Raw genomic sequence first — 18,528 nt, 5'->3', positions numbered from 1 at the left:
ATTTTTTAATTAATATATAAAAACTTTAAATGATAAATAAAAGTAGATAAAAAAAGTAATAATGATTTAAAAATTAATATTAAATTAATATTTTTATTTATAGATATAAAATTTTGAAATAAATTAATAGTTTAAAAAATATAATTATATGTTATGATTTAGTGTTAGTTTATTAGAGTTTGTAAAAAAAGAAAATTATAAAAGTGATTTTACATTTGATAGTTGAATTAAATTAAGTGTTTGATAATAGAAGAATCAGACAGAATTATATGAATATTAATGTCATTTTTGACAATATCCTGTCTCATCACAGCCAACTTACGTATCTTGCATTAGCTAATTATTAGGTTGCATTAGCTAATTATTAGGTACACCAGAACACTTAAAAATAATGTTCATTCTCTCACAGAAAGTGAGTTTTTTCTATTATATAAAGAGTGAGTCCCACGTGATTGTGAGAGAAAGTATATGTGCACCGGGAGCATCTAATAATTCCTCTCTTGCATTATCTTTTCCACTCTTGCATTATCCTGTTCAGCTAAGTAAACGTAGCTTAATGATTCTGACCCAAGTAATAGAAATAAAATATATGTAATGTTGAGATTGGATCAAGATTACCAACAGCCCAATGTGAGTTATCTCATTCGAATCCTTTTAAAGCACCTGGTTTCAATCTCACCAATGATAATAATAATAATAATAATAATAATAATTATTATTATTATTATATAATCTTTTAATACAGCTGATTAATTCGTAGTTAAAGATATACCACACATTTAACAAAATTAAATTCGAATTTCTATCTTTCCAATCCCTTCATATATATATATATATATATATATATATATATATATATATATATATATATATATATATAACCTTATCAACAAAACTCTTGCTATTATTATTATTATTGAATTGGATCAGTTGGGAGGACGTGCTAAATGAAAACAAATAATCCCAAGAAACGTTAGCAACAACCAAAATTTCGTAATGGCTAAGAATTGTTACCTGTACCTGTAATGGTTTTGTGATTTGACATTAGATTAGAAGTCTCAAAGAGAAGGCATGTGCATGTTTAGTGCCTCTGCCGGTGCTGGTGCCGGGTCTTGTGATTGTTCCATACAGGCCAGGCTACGCTACAGCTTGGTTTTCCATGTTGATTTTTGGCAGGAACATGCTGCCTGCTCCCCGTTGAATCATTCTCTTTATTTTTAGGGCTTGGACTTTTGCCTTCCAACCGCCACCACGTTTCAAAGGTTACCAAATATTCACCTCATCATATTTTCAGGGTTTTATAATCCTGGCACGCCTAAGATACAAAATTTCAATTAGGCTTATCATGACATATATAAGGTACATGAATTCTTTTTATTCATCATGTAAATCCCCGACTTTGACCCAATAAATAGATTAAGATCACATAATAGAATTCAAATTGTAATACTTGATTGCCTGAGCTAATTTTCATAAAGTGTAGTGCTTAATCAATTTGACTATACATCAATTGGCTTAGTATGAGCTCAATAAAAGTGTATTTTAACTGAGTTTTGAGTACTTACCTACCCAAAACTTCATTTATGTAGCTTACATCTATACTGAATTCCATGCCAGATGAGTTATTGGCCCTGAGAAATGAGATCACCTGGCTGCTTTTACAGGCTAGGTGGGAACTGCTTGACTTTGTTGGTTTTGTTTTCTTGTGCAAACTTAACATTGACTTTAACTTGGAGCATACACAAGACCTACGTAACCTCTTCACCAGCCAAATTGAAAATGATCTTAAAGCTTCTAAATTTAATTTGATAAAGTGTAGAGGCACAAATCTGACAAAATATTTTACCGTGGCAGGAAAACAAGGTCAAGTTTTCTTTGAAAACTTCAACTGAAAGTGTTGCATTAATGGTAGTCAGATTCATACAAGGATAGGATAACCTATATTTTCTAATGAATAAAGTATTATATTTAGCCTCTCCAGTCCCTACTCCCCACCTTGTCATCACTACTGAATTCCGGTGTTAAATAACTTAAATTAAGATTAAAGGAAGGCTTTATCAAATTTGGACACACAAAGAAGATCCTAAAAGGAAACCTTGAAAAACTGCCAAACCAGAGAGGTACCCTTTTGAGGGAGTGACATATGACAAGGGTCATATGCATAACAAACACTATCATTCACTACCCTCCTCCATTAATTGACCTTTAAAACAGTTCTCCAGGCACAAGGTACATATTTTCTTTCTTTTCTGGTAGAATGCTTTCTGCAGAATATTGAAATTCTGGGCTAGTTTCAAGGCCTTGATTTTCCGATGACTCGATTAAGTTTGCATTTTCTGCATCTCCTTCTTGTATTAAAAATCTTCTCTGTTGAAGCACAATTTAACTCGGTCGGAGATGAAGGATCTGCACAAGATGGTGTCTCAAATTTTCAACCAAGTCTTGCTATTGTTGTAGGAATTCTCTGCATCATGTTTTCTCTAACTTTTATCTTCCTTATCTATGCCAAATTCTGTCACAGAGGAGCTTCTATTCACAGTGATTTGCAGAATCTTCCTGCACTAGTTCGATCAACATCACGATACTCTGGAATTGATAAGACGGTGATAGAGTCACTTCCTTTCTTCAGATTCTCCTCTTTGAAAGGATCTAAGGATGGACTTGAATGTGTAGTCTGCCTGTCGAAATTCGAAGATATTGAAGTTCTTCGTTTGCTGCCTAAATGCAAACATGCCTTTCACATTAACTGTGTTGATCAGTGGCTTGAAAAACATTCAAGTTGCCCTCTATGCAGGTGCAAGGTCAGTGCTGAGGACCCCACAATCTTCACATATTCAAAAAGTATGCGATTCTTGGGAAATCAACTAGAGCTTCAAGAGGACTCAAATGTAGAGCTATTTGTCCAGAGAGAGGAAACCCTTCAAGGATCTTCAAGATTTAGCATTGGAAGCAGCTTCCGAAAGGTTGAAAAGGTTAACAAGGATGAAGTAGCGTTAATCCAACAAGAAGCTTGTGGTTTTTCCGATGATGATCAAAAGACCTTGCATAAGTTCAATCACAAGATTATTATATCTGATGTTATCCTCAAAAGTAGATGGAGCAGCGTGAGTTCTTCTGACTTGATGTTCTTGAACTCAGAGATGCTTCAAGATATGTCAAGCACCAGATTCTCTTTTTTGGATTCGAACAATGAGCAATTCACAGCTACAAGAACCATAGAAGGCAAGCAAATAATGAAGATCAAGGAAGAGATGGAGATGAAGAGATTGTTTGAAAGCAAGGTTAACACAATTAACCATTACCCTCCAGATTCATTTCCAGGTCATGCTTCTACATCAGATTCAAATGCAATTTCAAGTCACAACACATCATACATCACGAATTCAGGTGGCAGAAGATCAGTATCTGAAATCACAGCTTTTTCAAGATTTAGAAATTTGAGTATCAAGAATACAATCAGAGAGTCTCTTTCAGGTGGAAGCAATAGAAAGGAGGAAAGACAGCGTCGGCTTTGGTTGCCAATTGCAAGAAGAACAGTTCAGTGGTTTGCCAATAGAGAAAGAAGATCTCAACCGACTGAGAACACCATACAGAAATTGGATGTGTAAAAAAGATTTGATCCCTATCTCCTTTATTTTTATTATATATATGATATATATATTTTTTTAAAAAATCATAGGCAATATCACATAGATTCCTGAAATTTGATAATATTTTATCCATGGAAAAAGCAAAACATAGATAGTTCTTCTAAGTTTAAACTTCAATGATAACAACTTCACATTTCCCTTTTCTTTTTCATTTATTTTTCTTGAATTTCACATGACTTCATGCTATTCTGCCGAATAATTAATGATGAATCAATCACCAATGCACTTGTAGGAAATGCAGAAAGCGATTGATGGTGCATTTAACCCATCAGTAGTAAACCTTGTAAGCCTCTCTCCTGTCTGTATGTATCTCTAATTCAAGCACAGTGAAAGAATCCAAATTTCATTGCGATTAAGGCCCCCTCTTTATAAACCTTGTAAGCCTCAATAATTTTTAAATCCAGAACACTCAATTTGAGTATTATCAATGCTGGACTGATTGTTTTGATGCCAATTATAACACTTTAAGCCCAACTTATTCAAATAATTTTTATTAAGTTATTTTTAGTAGTTGAGCCTGATCATATAAAGCTCACAAACTCTTCATATTTTCGACCCTCTGAACTGTTACTGCATCTCATATTTCAATTAATTAATGATAATATGTGTTGCCTCAGTCGTTGTTTAGGATTTTAATGGGGCAAGTGCTCTTACCCTTGTATGGATTACTATAGGGATGGCATTGACATAAGAGCTGAGTCTGCTTGCTTGTCTTGAAATAAATGCATCTGTGAATCAGCTTCACAGGCTGATGCAAATAATATTTGATTACTTAGCTTGATGGAGTAGGAGTGCTTTTGTGCTGATTAATTTATTTATCTAAATTTTGTGGTAGGAAGAAAGTCAATAGGATTTGATATCCTCTGTGTACTGGTTTAGTCCAATAATTTATATATTACTCAATAAAATTAGGTTCGAATACTTATTTCCTAATTCACCCACTAAAAAAAAAAATTCATTTAATTACATTTGAAAATTGAGTTCGAGACTTTATAATTTTGCTCTAATTCAATTATTGCTCTTCTAGTATATCAGATTTGCACCACAGCACAAGTAGAAAAATTTTTGCCAAGCCTATTCAAATGGAATTATTAATTTGTATAAATTTATAACCAATTAGCACATCAAGAAGTGAATTATAGGCCATCCCCTTCAGGCTAAAAGAATCCATGGTTAGATAATTTAGTAAGAAATTCTTATTCATATGCTCCAGCTGCCTTTAGTAAATGTCCAATTTCCAAAGCTCTTGACTTGAGCATCCCAATCTTCTTCATTACCATAACATCTCAACTACCTTAGATTTCATATTTGACTAATTGCCCATCTTGGCTTGCAATTTGAAAGGTGTGCCTAAGTTCAAATTTCACCATTCCTTTCGATTTATTATATTTCATTGTTTATTTTGCATTTACTTCGATTGTAATAAATTTATTTTTTTTTTTCTCAAAGTCAGAAATTCATTAAGAAGCCATTAACGAGGCAAAGCTTGAGATACAAAGTTCATTTGATAATATGGGTTACATCTGCTGAATGAACTTTTTAACTTAAAAAATGGCAGCTTGATTACTATCCAGACGAGCAGCTGCAAAGCGGACCTGCTGTAGTTGTTTGGAGATTTCCAAACCATCAATAGCTGGTTCTTGAATGAGCAGAGGAATTTGCTGTCGTTGAAAAGCGTTAATGGTGATGGAAGAGTCACCTTCTACCACAACTCTCCCCCAACCTCTACTTTTAGCAAACAGTAAGGCCTAATAAATTTAAATGAAAATATTAAATCTCCTCAAAACTCATAAATATATAATGCTTCGTGTATTGGCTCACTTATTTTATTTATGAAATGATCTCTACATCTCTTAATAAATAGATCATTGTAGGGAATGTGCATTAAAATAATATGCTAGCCAATATTTTCAAATCTGCCATCGTTGAGCCGGCTACAGTAAAGAGTTAAGAGTTTAAGTTTCACTCATAATTAAATTAGGGTTTAATGAGTATATTATTAAATACAAATTAAATAAATTAATAATTTTTTTAAATAGTAATAATAATAATAATAATGTTTTAATAAGAAGTTTAAAATCTTTTATAAATAATTATTAAAAACAAATTTAACTAAATTTTAATATATAATTTTTTTAAAAATTTTCTAAAATTTATAATTAAAATTTTAGATTTTAATATATTAAAATTTTATGGCATAATAAATATGAAAATTTTACACACACACAGATATATATATATATCCTTTCCAACAAAATTATTTTTTTTCTAAGTAAAAGAGTTAGTCGGAGTCATAGTAAACCCCAATCTTATGTTAAAACCGATTTTTCTGTAATCAATGAACTGGTTATTAGTTTAATTTCTAGTTAAATCAGTTAAATTGATAAATTCGGTCTAATTTTGACGACCATGCTGCTAATAATGGCAAGCCCTTTATTCCAAGTGAAATAATCAAAATTTCAATAAATAATTTTTTTAGAGAAATTAAATAAACTTTATTACTTTATCTTTGTCACGACCCAACCTATAGGCCGGACCGGCACTAGGACCTGGGCCAGCCTAAAGCCCCCGAGGCCCGTAGTAAGCCTAACTGTTCATTAACCCAACTCTAAGGCCCATTTGGGCCCAAATTCAAGAAAACAAACGGACAGAGTCCGGCCATAAAATGGACTTTCCAACGGGGAGTTTTCGACTCACCCGACCTGTAAACACAATATATACTCAATTGGGGAGCTCAGCTCACCCTCCACATACTCATATCCTCATAAAAATAAATGGGAGCTCAGCTCCCTCATCCAATCCATCAAACATGCATATCATTATACGTTTACAAGTCCAACATGATAATAATATTACAGACCATAATCAAATAAATACTTCTAACACATGCGGAAATTCTAGGAGTAAATAAAATTACACAAATATTGATAAACAACCTGCGAAGGAGAAAAGCAGGTTAACCAAAATAAAATCCTCCTGTAGCCTGAAAAAATATTGAACAGGAGTGAGCGTTCGACTCAGAGAGTAAAATATCAATTTTAACCATAATCTCTATAACTATCTAAAACTAATGCACCCTATAAAGTGAAATGCAACATCCACATCATTTTCACATCATAACATCAAAAAGGTAATTTGGAGCACTCACGCACCCTGTAGCATCAATCATAACATATGGGGTGATCCCTATCTGACTCTCTTAAATCCAACACGTGCCGTGAAGAACTCAAGCGGACTTTCGCTTAATAAGCCAAATCGAGGGTCCCAGTGAAGAACTCAAGCCGTGACTACCCCTCGAAGGATCGGGTCCCGAAGAACTCTGCCGTGACTACCCGTCCTATCCATAGTCCACACCACATCACACGCACGCCAACGCACGCACACTGCTCCAAATTACCACAACAACATCATGGCACTTTAACATTTATCAATGCATCATAAATCGTGCCTAGAGTTTAACTACATAAATATATGCATATAAGTGATGCATGGGCATGTTGAACATATAATAATATCGAAATTACAATTAAAATTAATATTTTACTCACAGACTTGACGACAATCACTGTGGCGGCTGGGCGGAGGAAGAAGGCTATCCCGGCTCACCTGACAATTATATTACAATTATTTAATACAATCTGACTCAATATAAACAAAGAAAAAGACCAATTACGTCCTAAGTCGTGCCGAAAATCCGGCAGAGTCTCCCCTATACCTAGGACCTACCCAACCTGCAAAAGGGTTCAAAACACACTTCTATACTCACAATCCATATATCCACAACTCAATCATATCACACAACCCCTCCTGGGCCCATCAAATCAATCACCCATCACAATACGCAAAATTTCAATTTAGTCCTTATTATTGATCATTTTTGCAAAAACTGCCCAAACAAGCTCTAAAAATTATAAAACTTTGCCCCGCGGTCCTTAGCAATATTATTAAGCTATTGCAAAAAGAACCGTAATTTTCTAAGCTACCACGAATATTTTACGGATTTTTAACCCTATTTAAGCACTAGAAAATTACGTAAAAACAAGGTTCGGGTTTACCTTTGCCGATTCGACTTGGGGGCACTTTCGGGACGTCGACAATGGGGCTAGCCAAAACCTCGGTCCAATTCGAGACTTTTCCGTGCAGTGCATGCGGCGAAATTTGCGAACTTGGTCAATCGCCGAATTCTGCGAATCAAGGATACCTACACGAAGCCCATAACACGAGGGTTAGTACATAAATTTTTCAGAATTTTCTAAGCTCATTAAATGCTCGGAAAAATACTGCGAAGTTTCGTGGGACCCACCGAAAAACGGTGTCAAAAAAATTTGAAATTTATGTCGTTGCGAAGCTCTCGACGAGTGGAGCGTGCTAGTAGCCTCGGTTTTCTCGTGGGATTCACGGTTTTCGAGAAATCTAGCCCAAAAGTCGAAATGGGCTAAAATCTTCCCGAGCAAAAATCGAACAAACCGCTCGATGGATTTCGGCGTTCTTGGTGTCTATGGAAAGCTCTCGCTGAGTAGATGATTTTGGACACAAGACCCGGTCCAATTGGTGGCCGGATCGACCGGATTTGGCCAGGGAAGCTGAATCGACGAGAGCGCGCAGGGGCGTTACGCGCGTTTTCCCGTTTAGCGCGCTTGGCCGGGAGGGCTGGCGGCGCCGGCCTACGGGTGAGGCGGTGGTGGCCGGGTGGGTGGGGAGGAGAGAGAAAACGCGAGGAAGAGAGAAGGAGGAAGGAACGCGCGCGGGAGGAAGAAAAAGAGAAGAAGATCGGTCCGATTCGACCGGTCCGATCCGGTCAGGTTCGATTCGGTCGGTTCGATTCGAAATACAAAATTTTTGAATTTTTACTCTGCCTCGGGACCGAAAACGAGGTCCAAAAATTCTGAAAAAATTTCAAAAAACTCAGAAAAATACGTAGACTCCAAATATATTTTTAGTTTTGCCACGTGGTCTTTAAATTAATTTTTTTAAAATCATCAAAGTTTATATTTTCGAAAAATCGAACCCGATTTTTAAAATCCGAAAAATCTCAAAAAAATTCCTAAAATTTAAATAAAATTAAAATACCAAAAATGCTCATAAATTTAATATTTTTGGGGTGTTACATTCTTCCCCCCTTACAGAAAATTCGTCCTCAAATTTTATACAAGGCAGAATAAAGCATATGATTATACATTGAACAAATAAGGGTACTTGCTACGCATGTCCCGTTCTGACTCCCAGGTGCACTCTTCCACTGACTGACTCCTCCACAAAACCTTAACCATAGGGATCTGTTTTGATCTCAGCTGTCTCACTTGGTAGTCCACTATGGCTACAGGCTGCTCCTCAAATGTCAAGTTCTCTTTTAGCTCTATCACATCCGGCTGCAGTACATGAGAAGGATCGGGATTGTATTTCCTGAGCATGGAGATGTGAAACACAGGATGAACGTGAGAGAGGTTGGGTGGTAGCTCCAACCGGTAGGCAACTGCTCCAATTCTATCAGTAACCTCAAAAGGTCCGATATACCGAGGTGCCAACTTGCCCTTCTTTCCAAATCTCATGACTCCCTTCATTGGAGAAACCTTCAGAATACATAGTCGCCATCGCAAACTCCACATCCCTCCGTCTGGGTGCATAACTCTTACTCTCTTGAAAGCCGTCTCGCTGTTCCCTGATTAAAGGAACTACCTCTGAAGTGTACTGCACTAGGTCTACATCATGCACCTTCGCTTCCCCCATTTCCGTCCAACACAGAGGAGACCTACACTTTCTTCCATATAGTGCCTCATAGGGTGCCATCCCTATCTTTGGAATGGTAATGCTGTTGTTGTAGGCAAACTCCACCAAAGCTAGCCGCTCATCCCATTGACCTCCAAAATCCAAGACACTCATGCGAAGCATGTCTTCGATGTTTGGATTGTCCTTTCAATTTGTCCGATGCATGCGAGGGTGGAAAGCCGTACTAAAGTTCAACTATGTGCCAAGTGCCTCCTGCAACTTTCTCCAAAACCGAGAAGTGAACTGGGGCCCTCAGATATTATGGAAGCTGGAACTCTATGCAATCTGACTATTTCTCGAATGTAGAGCCGCATCTTGTGCCCAGTATGTAGTCTTCTGGGTAAGAAGTGAGTGATTTGGTCAAGCGGTCTACAATTACCCATATCGAATCATATCCTCACGTGGTACGAGGCAACCTTGATCCACAAAATCCATAGTGATCATTTCCCATTTCCATTACGGGATAGGGAGCTCTTGCAACTTCCCAGCGGTCTCGGTGTTCAAACTTCACCTTCGACAAGTCAAGCACTTGGACACAAAGTCGCTATGTCTCTCTTCATGCCATTCCACCAATAGCTATCTTTCACATCATGGTACATCTTGGTGGAACTGGGTGGACACCGCATGCAGTGTGTAGTGTGCCTCTCGCATGATTTCATTCTGAGGTTGTCTACATCAGCACACATATCCTAGAACCTTGTACTAGGGCGCTATCATTGGCAAATCCAAACTCACCACCTTCACCTTCTTTGTACTCTCTCTATAATCTTCATCAATTGTTGGTCTCTCGTTTGGGAAACTCTAACTCTGTCCCTCAAGTCCGGCCTCACCGAAAAGTGAGCCAACAATACCCCTCATCTGAAAGATCTAGGATTAAACCTTGATCCATCAACTCATGTACCTCTGAATCGGTGGTCTCTTCTCTCGAAATGTGCGCAAAGCGCGGAAGATTTTACGCTCAAGGCATCTGCCACAACATTGGCCTTTCAGTGGTGGTGCTTGGATGGTGCAATCATAGTCTTTCGAAGCTCCATCCATCTCCTCTGTCTCAAGTTTAAATCCCTCGTTGGAAGATGTACTTTAAACTCTTGTGGTCGGTGTATATCTCGCACACTTCACCATACGGTAGTGTCTCCAGTTTTAAGTGCAAAGACTACACCGCCATTTCCAAATCATGGGTGGGGTAGTTCTGCTCATGCCTCTTCATTGCCTCAAGCATAAGCCACTACCTTTCCATTCTGCATCAAAACACACCCTAGGCCAACTCTGGAGGCGTCACAATACACGGTGTATCCTTCACCACTCACAGGTAGTGTCAACACAGGGGCAGTGGTTAGACACTCCTTAAGCTTCTGGAAACTCACCTCACAGTCATCTGTCCAAATGAATGGAACATTCTTCCTGGTCAACTTAGTTAGGGAGCCGCTATCTGGAGAAATCTTGTACAAAACGCCTATAGTAGCGACAGCTAAACCCGAAAACTTCGCACCTCAATGATTTGTAGGCCTAAGCCAATCGATTCTGACTTCAATTTTCTTGGGATCCACTTGAATGCCGTCACTAGAAACCACGTGTCCCAAGAATGAGATTCTTTCTAGCCAAAATTCACATTTTGAAAATTTGGCATATAGCTGGTGCTCCCTCAACGTCTGCAACACCATCCTCAAGTGCCACACATGTTCTTCCTCAGTCTGAGAGTATACCAGAATGTCATCTATGAATACGATGACAAAACGGTCCAAAAATGACTTGAACACCCTGTTCATCAAGTCCATGAAGGCTGCTGGTGCATTAGTGAGTCCAAAAGACATCACCAAGAACTCATAATTTGTCCTGAAAGCCGTTTTGGACACGTCCTCATTCCTGATTCTCAACTGATGGTAGCCTGATCGCAGGTCTATCTTGGAAAAGAATCTAGCTCCTTGGAGCTGATCAAACAAATCATCGATCCGAGGAAGTGGATACTTGTTCTTCACAGTCACCTTGTTCAGCTGTCTATAGTCAATGCACAACCTCAATGACCCATCCTTCTTTCTAACAAATAGAACAGGAGCGCCCCAGGGTGAAGTGCTCGGACGTATAAAACCCTTGTCCAAAAGCTCCTGTAGTTGCTCCTTCAGCTCTTTCAATTCTGCTGGTGCCATCCTGTAAGGTGGCATCGATATGGGGTTTGTACCCGGCACAACATCAATGCAAAACTCTATTTCCCTTCCTGGTGGCAACCCTGGAAGCTCCTCTGGGAAGACATCCATAAATTCTTTGACAACAGGAACATTTTCTATGCTGACACCTTCTACAGATGTATCTCTCACCAATGCCAAATACCCTTGGCATCCACGCCTCAACATTTTTCTAGCACTAATTGCTGACACCAAATTATATGGAGCCACGCTCCTATCACCATCAAAGCTAAACTCTTCCACACAGTGCATTGGAAATACACATTTTCGTTCTGCGGTCTAAAGTGGCATAGTGAGTTGTGACCAATCCATCCCGTGATTACATCAAAATCCATTACTGGTAGAGGAACCAAGTCTGCTGGGAGGATCTTTCCATCCACTACCACTGGGCTACCCGGAAAAACCATATCTATATCTATGTTGTCACTAAGTGGGGTAGCTACTGACAAAGGGCACTCTAAAGTTGTAGGGTTTCTACCCAACCTCATGGCAAACACAGGGGAGATAAATGAGTGCGTAGCACCCAGATCTATCAAAACACGAGCCTCATAAGCAGACCAGGAAGAATACGCCACAACCGCATTGGAAGCTGAGCATCTGGTGGGTCGGTGAAAACCCGAGCTTGACCCCTACCCCGAGTGGCGTAACCACGATCGACTTCTACCTCCTGATCTACCTCCAAATCCACGTCCCCCTTGTCCTCGGCCCTGTTGGCCACTGAACTGACTGCCTGCCATGTTGGAAGTACCCGGATACAACTGGCGAGGAACATTTGCAATGAGAACCTGTGACCCCATCCGTGGCTCATCAAAACGGGCATTCTCTAGCAAAGTGATCGGGTTGGCCACACGAAGCATACTCGATCCCATCAAACAAGGTCTGAATGTCCTCTTCCACACTGCACAAGGTGCCAAGGAGGATCTGAACAGACCAGGCTGCTGTACTGAGCTGTGACCACCGCTGGATCCGTACCACAGTGCAGATCCTCGAGGTTTGTGTCTAAAACCACTCTTCTTGTTCCTACTTCTTCCTCTGTAATTACTCGCCACCATGCAGAGTACCCATGGAAGGGACACACGAGGAACCCTGCCTCTGTTTTCTTGGCTCTCCATTGTCATCCGCGGCATAGTGATCTCTATCTGTCTAGCTCGATCAACTATCACGTCAAAAGACTGATCAGACATCATGGCTAGGTTCGCATACCTCCTGTCAAGCCCCCTTAGGAATCTCTTCACCTTCATAGTTTCTGTAGCTACTGCTGCAGGGGCATATCTGCTCAATTCCAGAAATGCAGAGCATATTCGTCCTGGACACGCCATTCGATCTTAAGGCCTCAAAGGCCCACTGCTTCTGATCTCTGAAGCTTTCTGGCACAAACCGATTGATAAAAAGTTCCACAAACTGAGCCCATGTCAAACCCTCCATCCGGGGTAACACGTAGTCATTCATCCATTGTCTAGGCATAGGCCCCATGACATGCTGCATACACTCTATCAATCTTCTATCAGTCAACTGTAATTCTGTTCCTGCCTATCTGCAGGAATCCAAAAACCGATATGCATCGTCTGACACATCATAGGTACCAGGCACCAACTTCTTGAAATTTATGATCTGTTTGTAAGATTCCTCTCTTGGTGCGGTGGACTGCTGCTGCTGTGGAGGCTGGACCATATATTGCGCCATCATATCAATGGTCCTCTGCAACCCAGCTAGAGTAGCTGTCATGGGGTCCATGGGACCCTGTGCCATAAAGGACTGATCCTGTACTGGGGGTGACTACTCCTCTACTTGAGCAGCTCTAGGCCTCCTACCCCGCCTCCTCGGGGCAGGCGCCTCATCCTGTGCCGACACCTCGTCGGGCACATCTGGTTCTGGTGCAGTGGCAGCTCTCCTGCTTCTACGCATTTTCCTGAAATTCAGCAACATTAGCCCACAAAAATTCAAAACTGCTCATTACACAGCTCTATAGACTCATATTTATACATAACATATGGAGCAGAAACTAGAAGCAAAGATGACAATGCAAGACGAATGTGGACCCTATATTTCCGCATGTGACTCCTAGTAGACTCTTCCCAACACTTTAGACAACATTCCCTAAGAATCTGGAGCCTAAGCTCTGATACCACATTTGTCACGACCCAACCTATGGGCGGACCAAGCACTAGGACACAGGCGACCTAAAGCCCCCGAGGCCCGTAGTAAGCCTAACTGTTCATTAACCCAACTCTAAGGCCCATTTGGGCCCAAATTCAAGAAAACAAACGGACAGAGTCCGGCCATAAAATGGACTTTCCAACGGGGAGTTTTCGACTCACCCGACCTGTAAACACAATATATACTCAATTGGGGAGCTCAGCTCACCCTCCACATACTCATATCCTCATAAAAATAAATGGGAGCTCAGCTCCCTCATCCAATCCATCAAACATGCATATCATTATACGTTTACAGGTCCAACATGATAATAATATTACAGACCATAATCAAATAAATACTTCTAACACATGCAGAAATTCTAGGAGTAAATAAAATTACACAAATATTGATAAACAACCTGCGAAGGAGAAAAGCAGGTTAACCAAAATAAAATCCTCCTGTAGCCTGAAAAAATATTGAACAGGAGTGAGCGTTCGACTCAGAGAGTAAAATATCAATTTTAACCATAATCTCTATAACTATCTAAAACTAATGCACCCTGTAGAGTGAAATGCAACATCCACATCATTTTCACATCATAACATCAAAAAGGTAATTTGGAGCACTCACGCACCCTGTAGCATCAATCATAACATATGGGAGCTGATCCCCTATACAGCTCTCTTAAATCCAACCTGGTGCCAGCGAAGAACTCAAGCCGGACTTTCGCTTAATAAGCCAAATCGAGGGTCCCAGCGAAGAACTCAAGCCGTGACTACCCGTCCTATCCATAGTCCACACCACATCACACGCACGCCAACGCACGCACACTGCTCTAAATTACCACAACAACATCATGGCACTTTAACATTTATCAATGCATCATAAATCGTGCCTAGAGTTTAACTACATAAATATATGCATATAAGTGATGCATGGGCATGTTGAACATATAATAATATCGAAATTACAATTAAAATTAATATTTTACTCACAGACTTGTGACAATCACTTTGTGGCGGTGGCGGAGGAAGAAGGCTATCCCGGCTCACCTGACAATTATATTACAATTATTTAATACAATCTGACTCAATATAAACAAAGAAAAAGACCAATTACGTCCTAAGTCGTGCCGAAAATCCGGCAGAGTCTCCCCTATACCTAGGACCTACCCAACCTGCAAAAGGGTTCAAAACACACTTCTATACTCACAATCCATATATCCACAACTCAATCATATCACACAGCCCCTCCTGGGCCCATCAAATCAGTCATCCATCACAATACGCAAAATTTCAATTTAGTCCTTATTATTGATCATTTTTGCAAAAACTGCCCAAACAAGCTCTAAAAATTATAAAACTTTGCCCCGCGGTCCTTAGCAATATTACTAAGCTATTGCAAAAAGAACCGTAATTTTCTAAGCTACCACGAATATTTTACGGATTTTTAACCCTATTTAAGCACTAGAAAATTACGTAAAAATAAGGTTCGGGTTTACCTTTGCCGATTCCGACTTCGGGGACGCACTCGGGACGTCTGACAATGGGGGGCTAGCCAAAACCTCGGTCCAATTCGGAGACTTTTCCGGTAACGGGTTTGTCTGGCCCGAAATTTGCGCATCTTGGCCAATCGAATTTCCGCGAATCGAGGATACCTACACGAAGCCCATAACACGGGGGTTAGTACATAAATTTTTCAGAATTTTCTAAGCTCATTAAATGCTCGGAAAAACACTGCGAAGTTTCGTGGGACCCACCGAAAAACGGTGTCGGAAAAATTCGAAATTTATGTCGTTGCGAAGCTCTCGACGAGTGGAGCGTGCTGGTAGCCTCGGTTTTCTCGTGGGATTCACGGTTTTCGAGAAATCTAGCCCAAAAGTCGAAATGGGCTAAAATCTTCCCGAGCAAAAATCGGACAAACCGCTCGATGGATTTCGGCGTTCTTGGTGTCTATGGAAAGCTCTCGCCGAGTAGATGATTTTGGACACAAGACCCGGTCCAATTGGTGGCCGGATCGGCCGGATTTGGCCGGGGAAGCTGAATCGACGCGCGCGCGCAGGGGGGCGTTTCGCGCGCGTTTTTCCGGCCGTTTGAGCGGCACGGGTCGGGGTGGCCCGTGGTACCGGGGTGGGGAGGAGAGAGAAAACGCGAGGAAGAGAGAAGGAGGAAGGAACGCGCGCGGGAGGAAGAAAAAGAGAAGAAGACCGGTCCGATTCGACCGGTCCGATCCGGTCCGGTTCGATTCGGCCGGTTCGATTCGAAATACAAAATTTTTGAATTTTTACTCTGCCTCGGGACCGAAAACGAGGTCCAAAAATTCCGAAAAAATTTCAGAAAACTCAGAAAAATACGTAGACTCCAAATATATTTTTAGTTTTGCCACGTGGTCTTTAAATTAATTTTTAAAAATCATCAAAGTTTATATTTTCGGAAAATCGAACCCGATTTTTAAAATCTGAAAAATCTCAAAAAAATTCCTAAAATTTAAATAAAATTAAAATACCAAAAATGCTCATAAATTTAATATTTTTGGGGTGTTACAATCTTCTTAGAGTAATTAGTGTTCATTTAATAACCTTGTTATTACAATTAAAAGGAGTGCCACAAATTAAAATTTTTACCTTTTCTATCTCTAAAAAAAAATTCAATTACATAAATATTATTTTTTTACAAGCTTATTGTACCCTAAAATATAAAACTTTAAAGGGTGCATCAAATATAAGCTTGACCTTATATGACAATAAATTTAATTGTTATTAAATTAAATATTTATATAATATATATATATATATAATTAATTAAAAAAATATATAAAAAATTTAATTTAATAATAATTAAATTTATTTTTATATAAATTTAAATTTTTTATAAATACATTAAATTTAAAAATATTTATTTAATAAAAATAAAAATATCTAATTTTTAAGAGATTAGATTTTATGTTTTTTTTTTCTCCAGCACTATTGGAGATTTTTTGAGTTCTTGCAGCACAATCACATATATGACATCACCACACCCTTAAAATTTGGAGAAGCGCGTTTTCATTGATCAAAAGATACATGTGATCAAAATATAACGTCATCTTTGATAACTGTGAGTTGTAAAAGCGCGTTTTTGATACGTATCTTCTTTTCATCTTCCATTCTCATATTACTTTGAAAGTTAGTTCGATTGAATCCTACATTCGCATCCACGATAATTGCACGATAATGAAAATACATGCTCTACGGATGCTCATCTCATCTTACAGAGTGTGTTTGGATGATATATATTTAAATTTATTATAATTTTAATTTTAATAATTGTATTCTGATAAGTCTGAATTTAAATTTTAATTTTATATATTAGATATTTATTATTTAAATTTATTTATATAAATAATTAATTTAATATATATATTTATAAGTTTTAAAATATTATATTTGAATAAATAAAATTGAATGAATTTAAATAATAATAAAATCTAAAAATATATATATTTTATATAATTTTTAATGGAATGTAAAATAAAATATTAATATAAAATTTTAATTAGTTTTAAATTTGAATAAATTAAACATTCATTTGGCATTGTAATTAATAGAAAATTTTTACCTAACTCAGTTTATTATAAATTAAAAAATAAATATATAAGATATATATATTTAATAAGTAAATTTATCATATATTTTATATTTTAAACTCATAATAAATAGTATTTAAATAAAAAAAAATTATAATTAAAAGGTTAATATTTACTTTTAAAAAAAAATCAATACACACGTGTTAACCTCTACCCTTACATTTTGTGTTGGTAAGATTAATTTCGCTTATAAAATATAAATTATTTTTTGAAGAATTACTATATATATATATATATATATATATATATATATATATATATATATATATATATATATATATATATGCAACATAAGTTAATTACGTCTTCAAAAAGGATAATTAACTTCATTTCAGTAAATTGTTACTTATAAGGAGTAGGAACAAACAAAAGTAGCTTTTTAAAGATTTAGATAGTTGGCCAATAATAACTGTTCTAATAATTATTAATTATTTTAATAGTTATCAGCTGTTTTACTAGTCGTTAATAGTTAATTATTTATATAATTATTTAAAATAGAAATATTTGATAAAAATAGCCGCTGAATTAGATATTAAAAGTAAAATAATGGTGGTATATCTTGTTAACCCTAGTTAAAATGCTTTCTCAACCTCTAAAAATTCGGAAATATATTTTTTCATGAACCACTCAATCTCTAAACATTACTATAAATACTATGTCATCAAACAATAAACATAGTTAAAATATTAAACACTATCTTAAAAGTTATCGCTGAATATAATCATAAAAAAAGTGGGGTTAGAACCTTAGTTTTTTTTTTTTTTTTCCTTTAAGTTGGAAGCTAGTTAATTATATATATCCCATTGATTCAAATAAATAAATAGTTTCTAAAAAATAAATTAATTAAAGATTGAATATGCAAGTTAACTAATTGATTTGTATGATATCTTTAAATTATATAGATACAAACGTGTTATGATTATTTTTATAGCTTTAATTAGCATTTTTGTCTTATTAGTATATTGTAGTAATTAATGAAAAATCCTATTTGTTGTAATATTATTTATTAATTTGATATTTTTTTTTCGTTTTAAAAGTATTTTAATTTTCTTATGTATATCTGAAATTATAGCACTGCTACATCAGATTAATGTTAATGAAATAAATAGCAGTGTATTCTTTTTTATGTTTAAGAAAAAATTTTTGAAAAAATGAGGAGTTGAATTTTT

At 37.3% G+C, this 18,528-nt stretch overlaps 1 protein-coding gene and 1 long non-coding RNA gene across 2 annotated transcripts; one reads left to right on the top strand and one right to left on the bottom strand.

Annotated features, from left to right (window-relative positions):
• Positions 1-1,672: 1,672 nt before the first annotated feature.
• LOC110636354 (E3 ubiquitin-protein ligase ATL42-like) lies at positions 1,673-3,801 on the top strand. The gene has a single exon (XM_021786011.2). It carries the CDS (start codon positions 2,313-2,315, stop codon positions 3,606-3,608), a length of 1,296 nt encoding a protein of 431 aa, XP_021641703.2. The 5' UTR covers positions 1,673-2,312; the 3' UTR covers positions 3,609-3,801.
• A 2,690-nt stretch (positions 3,802-6,491) lies between these two features.
• LOC131170402 (uncharacterized) lies at positions 6,492-7,581 on the bottom strand. Its single transcript, XR_009141161.1, has 2 exons — positions 7,199-7,581; positions 6,492-6,633 (listed from the first exon to the last, which is right to left on the bottom strand). It is a non-coding gene; the product is annotated as an uncharacterized LOC131170402 (long non-coding RNA).
• Positions 7,582-18,528: the final 10,947 nt, after the last annotated feature.

Source organism: Hevea brasiliensis, chromosome 11 (assembly GCF_030052815.1).
Source record: "Hevea brasiliensis isolate MT/VB/25A 57/8 chromosome 11, ASM3005281v1, whole genome shotgun sequence".
Lineage (NCBI taxonomy): Eukaryota > Viridiplantae > Streptophyta > Magnoliopsida > Malpighiales > Euphorbiaceae > Hevea > Hevea brasiliensis.
This window is presented reverse-complemented; position numbering and strand designations above follow the sequence as displayed.

Coding starts and splice junctions, on each gene's coding strand:
- LOC110636354 (XM_021786011.2), top strand. CDS start 2,313: ATGACTCGATTAAGTTTGCATTTTCTGCATCTCCTTCTTGTATTAAAA.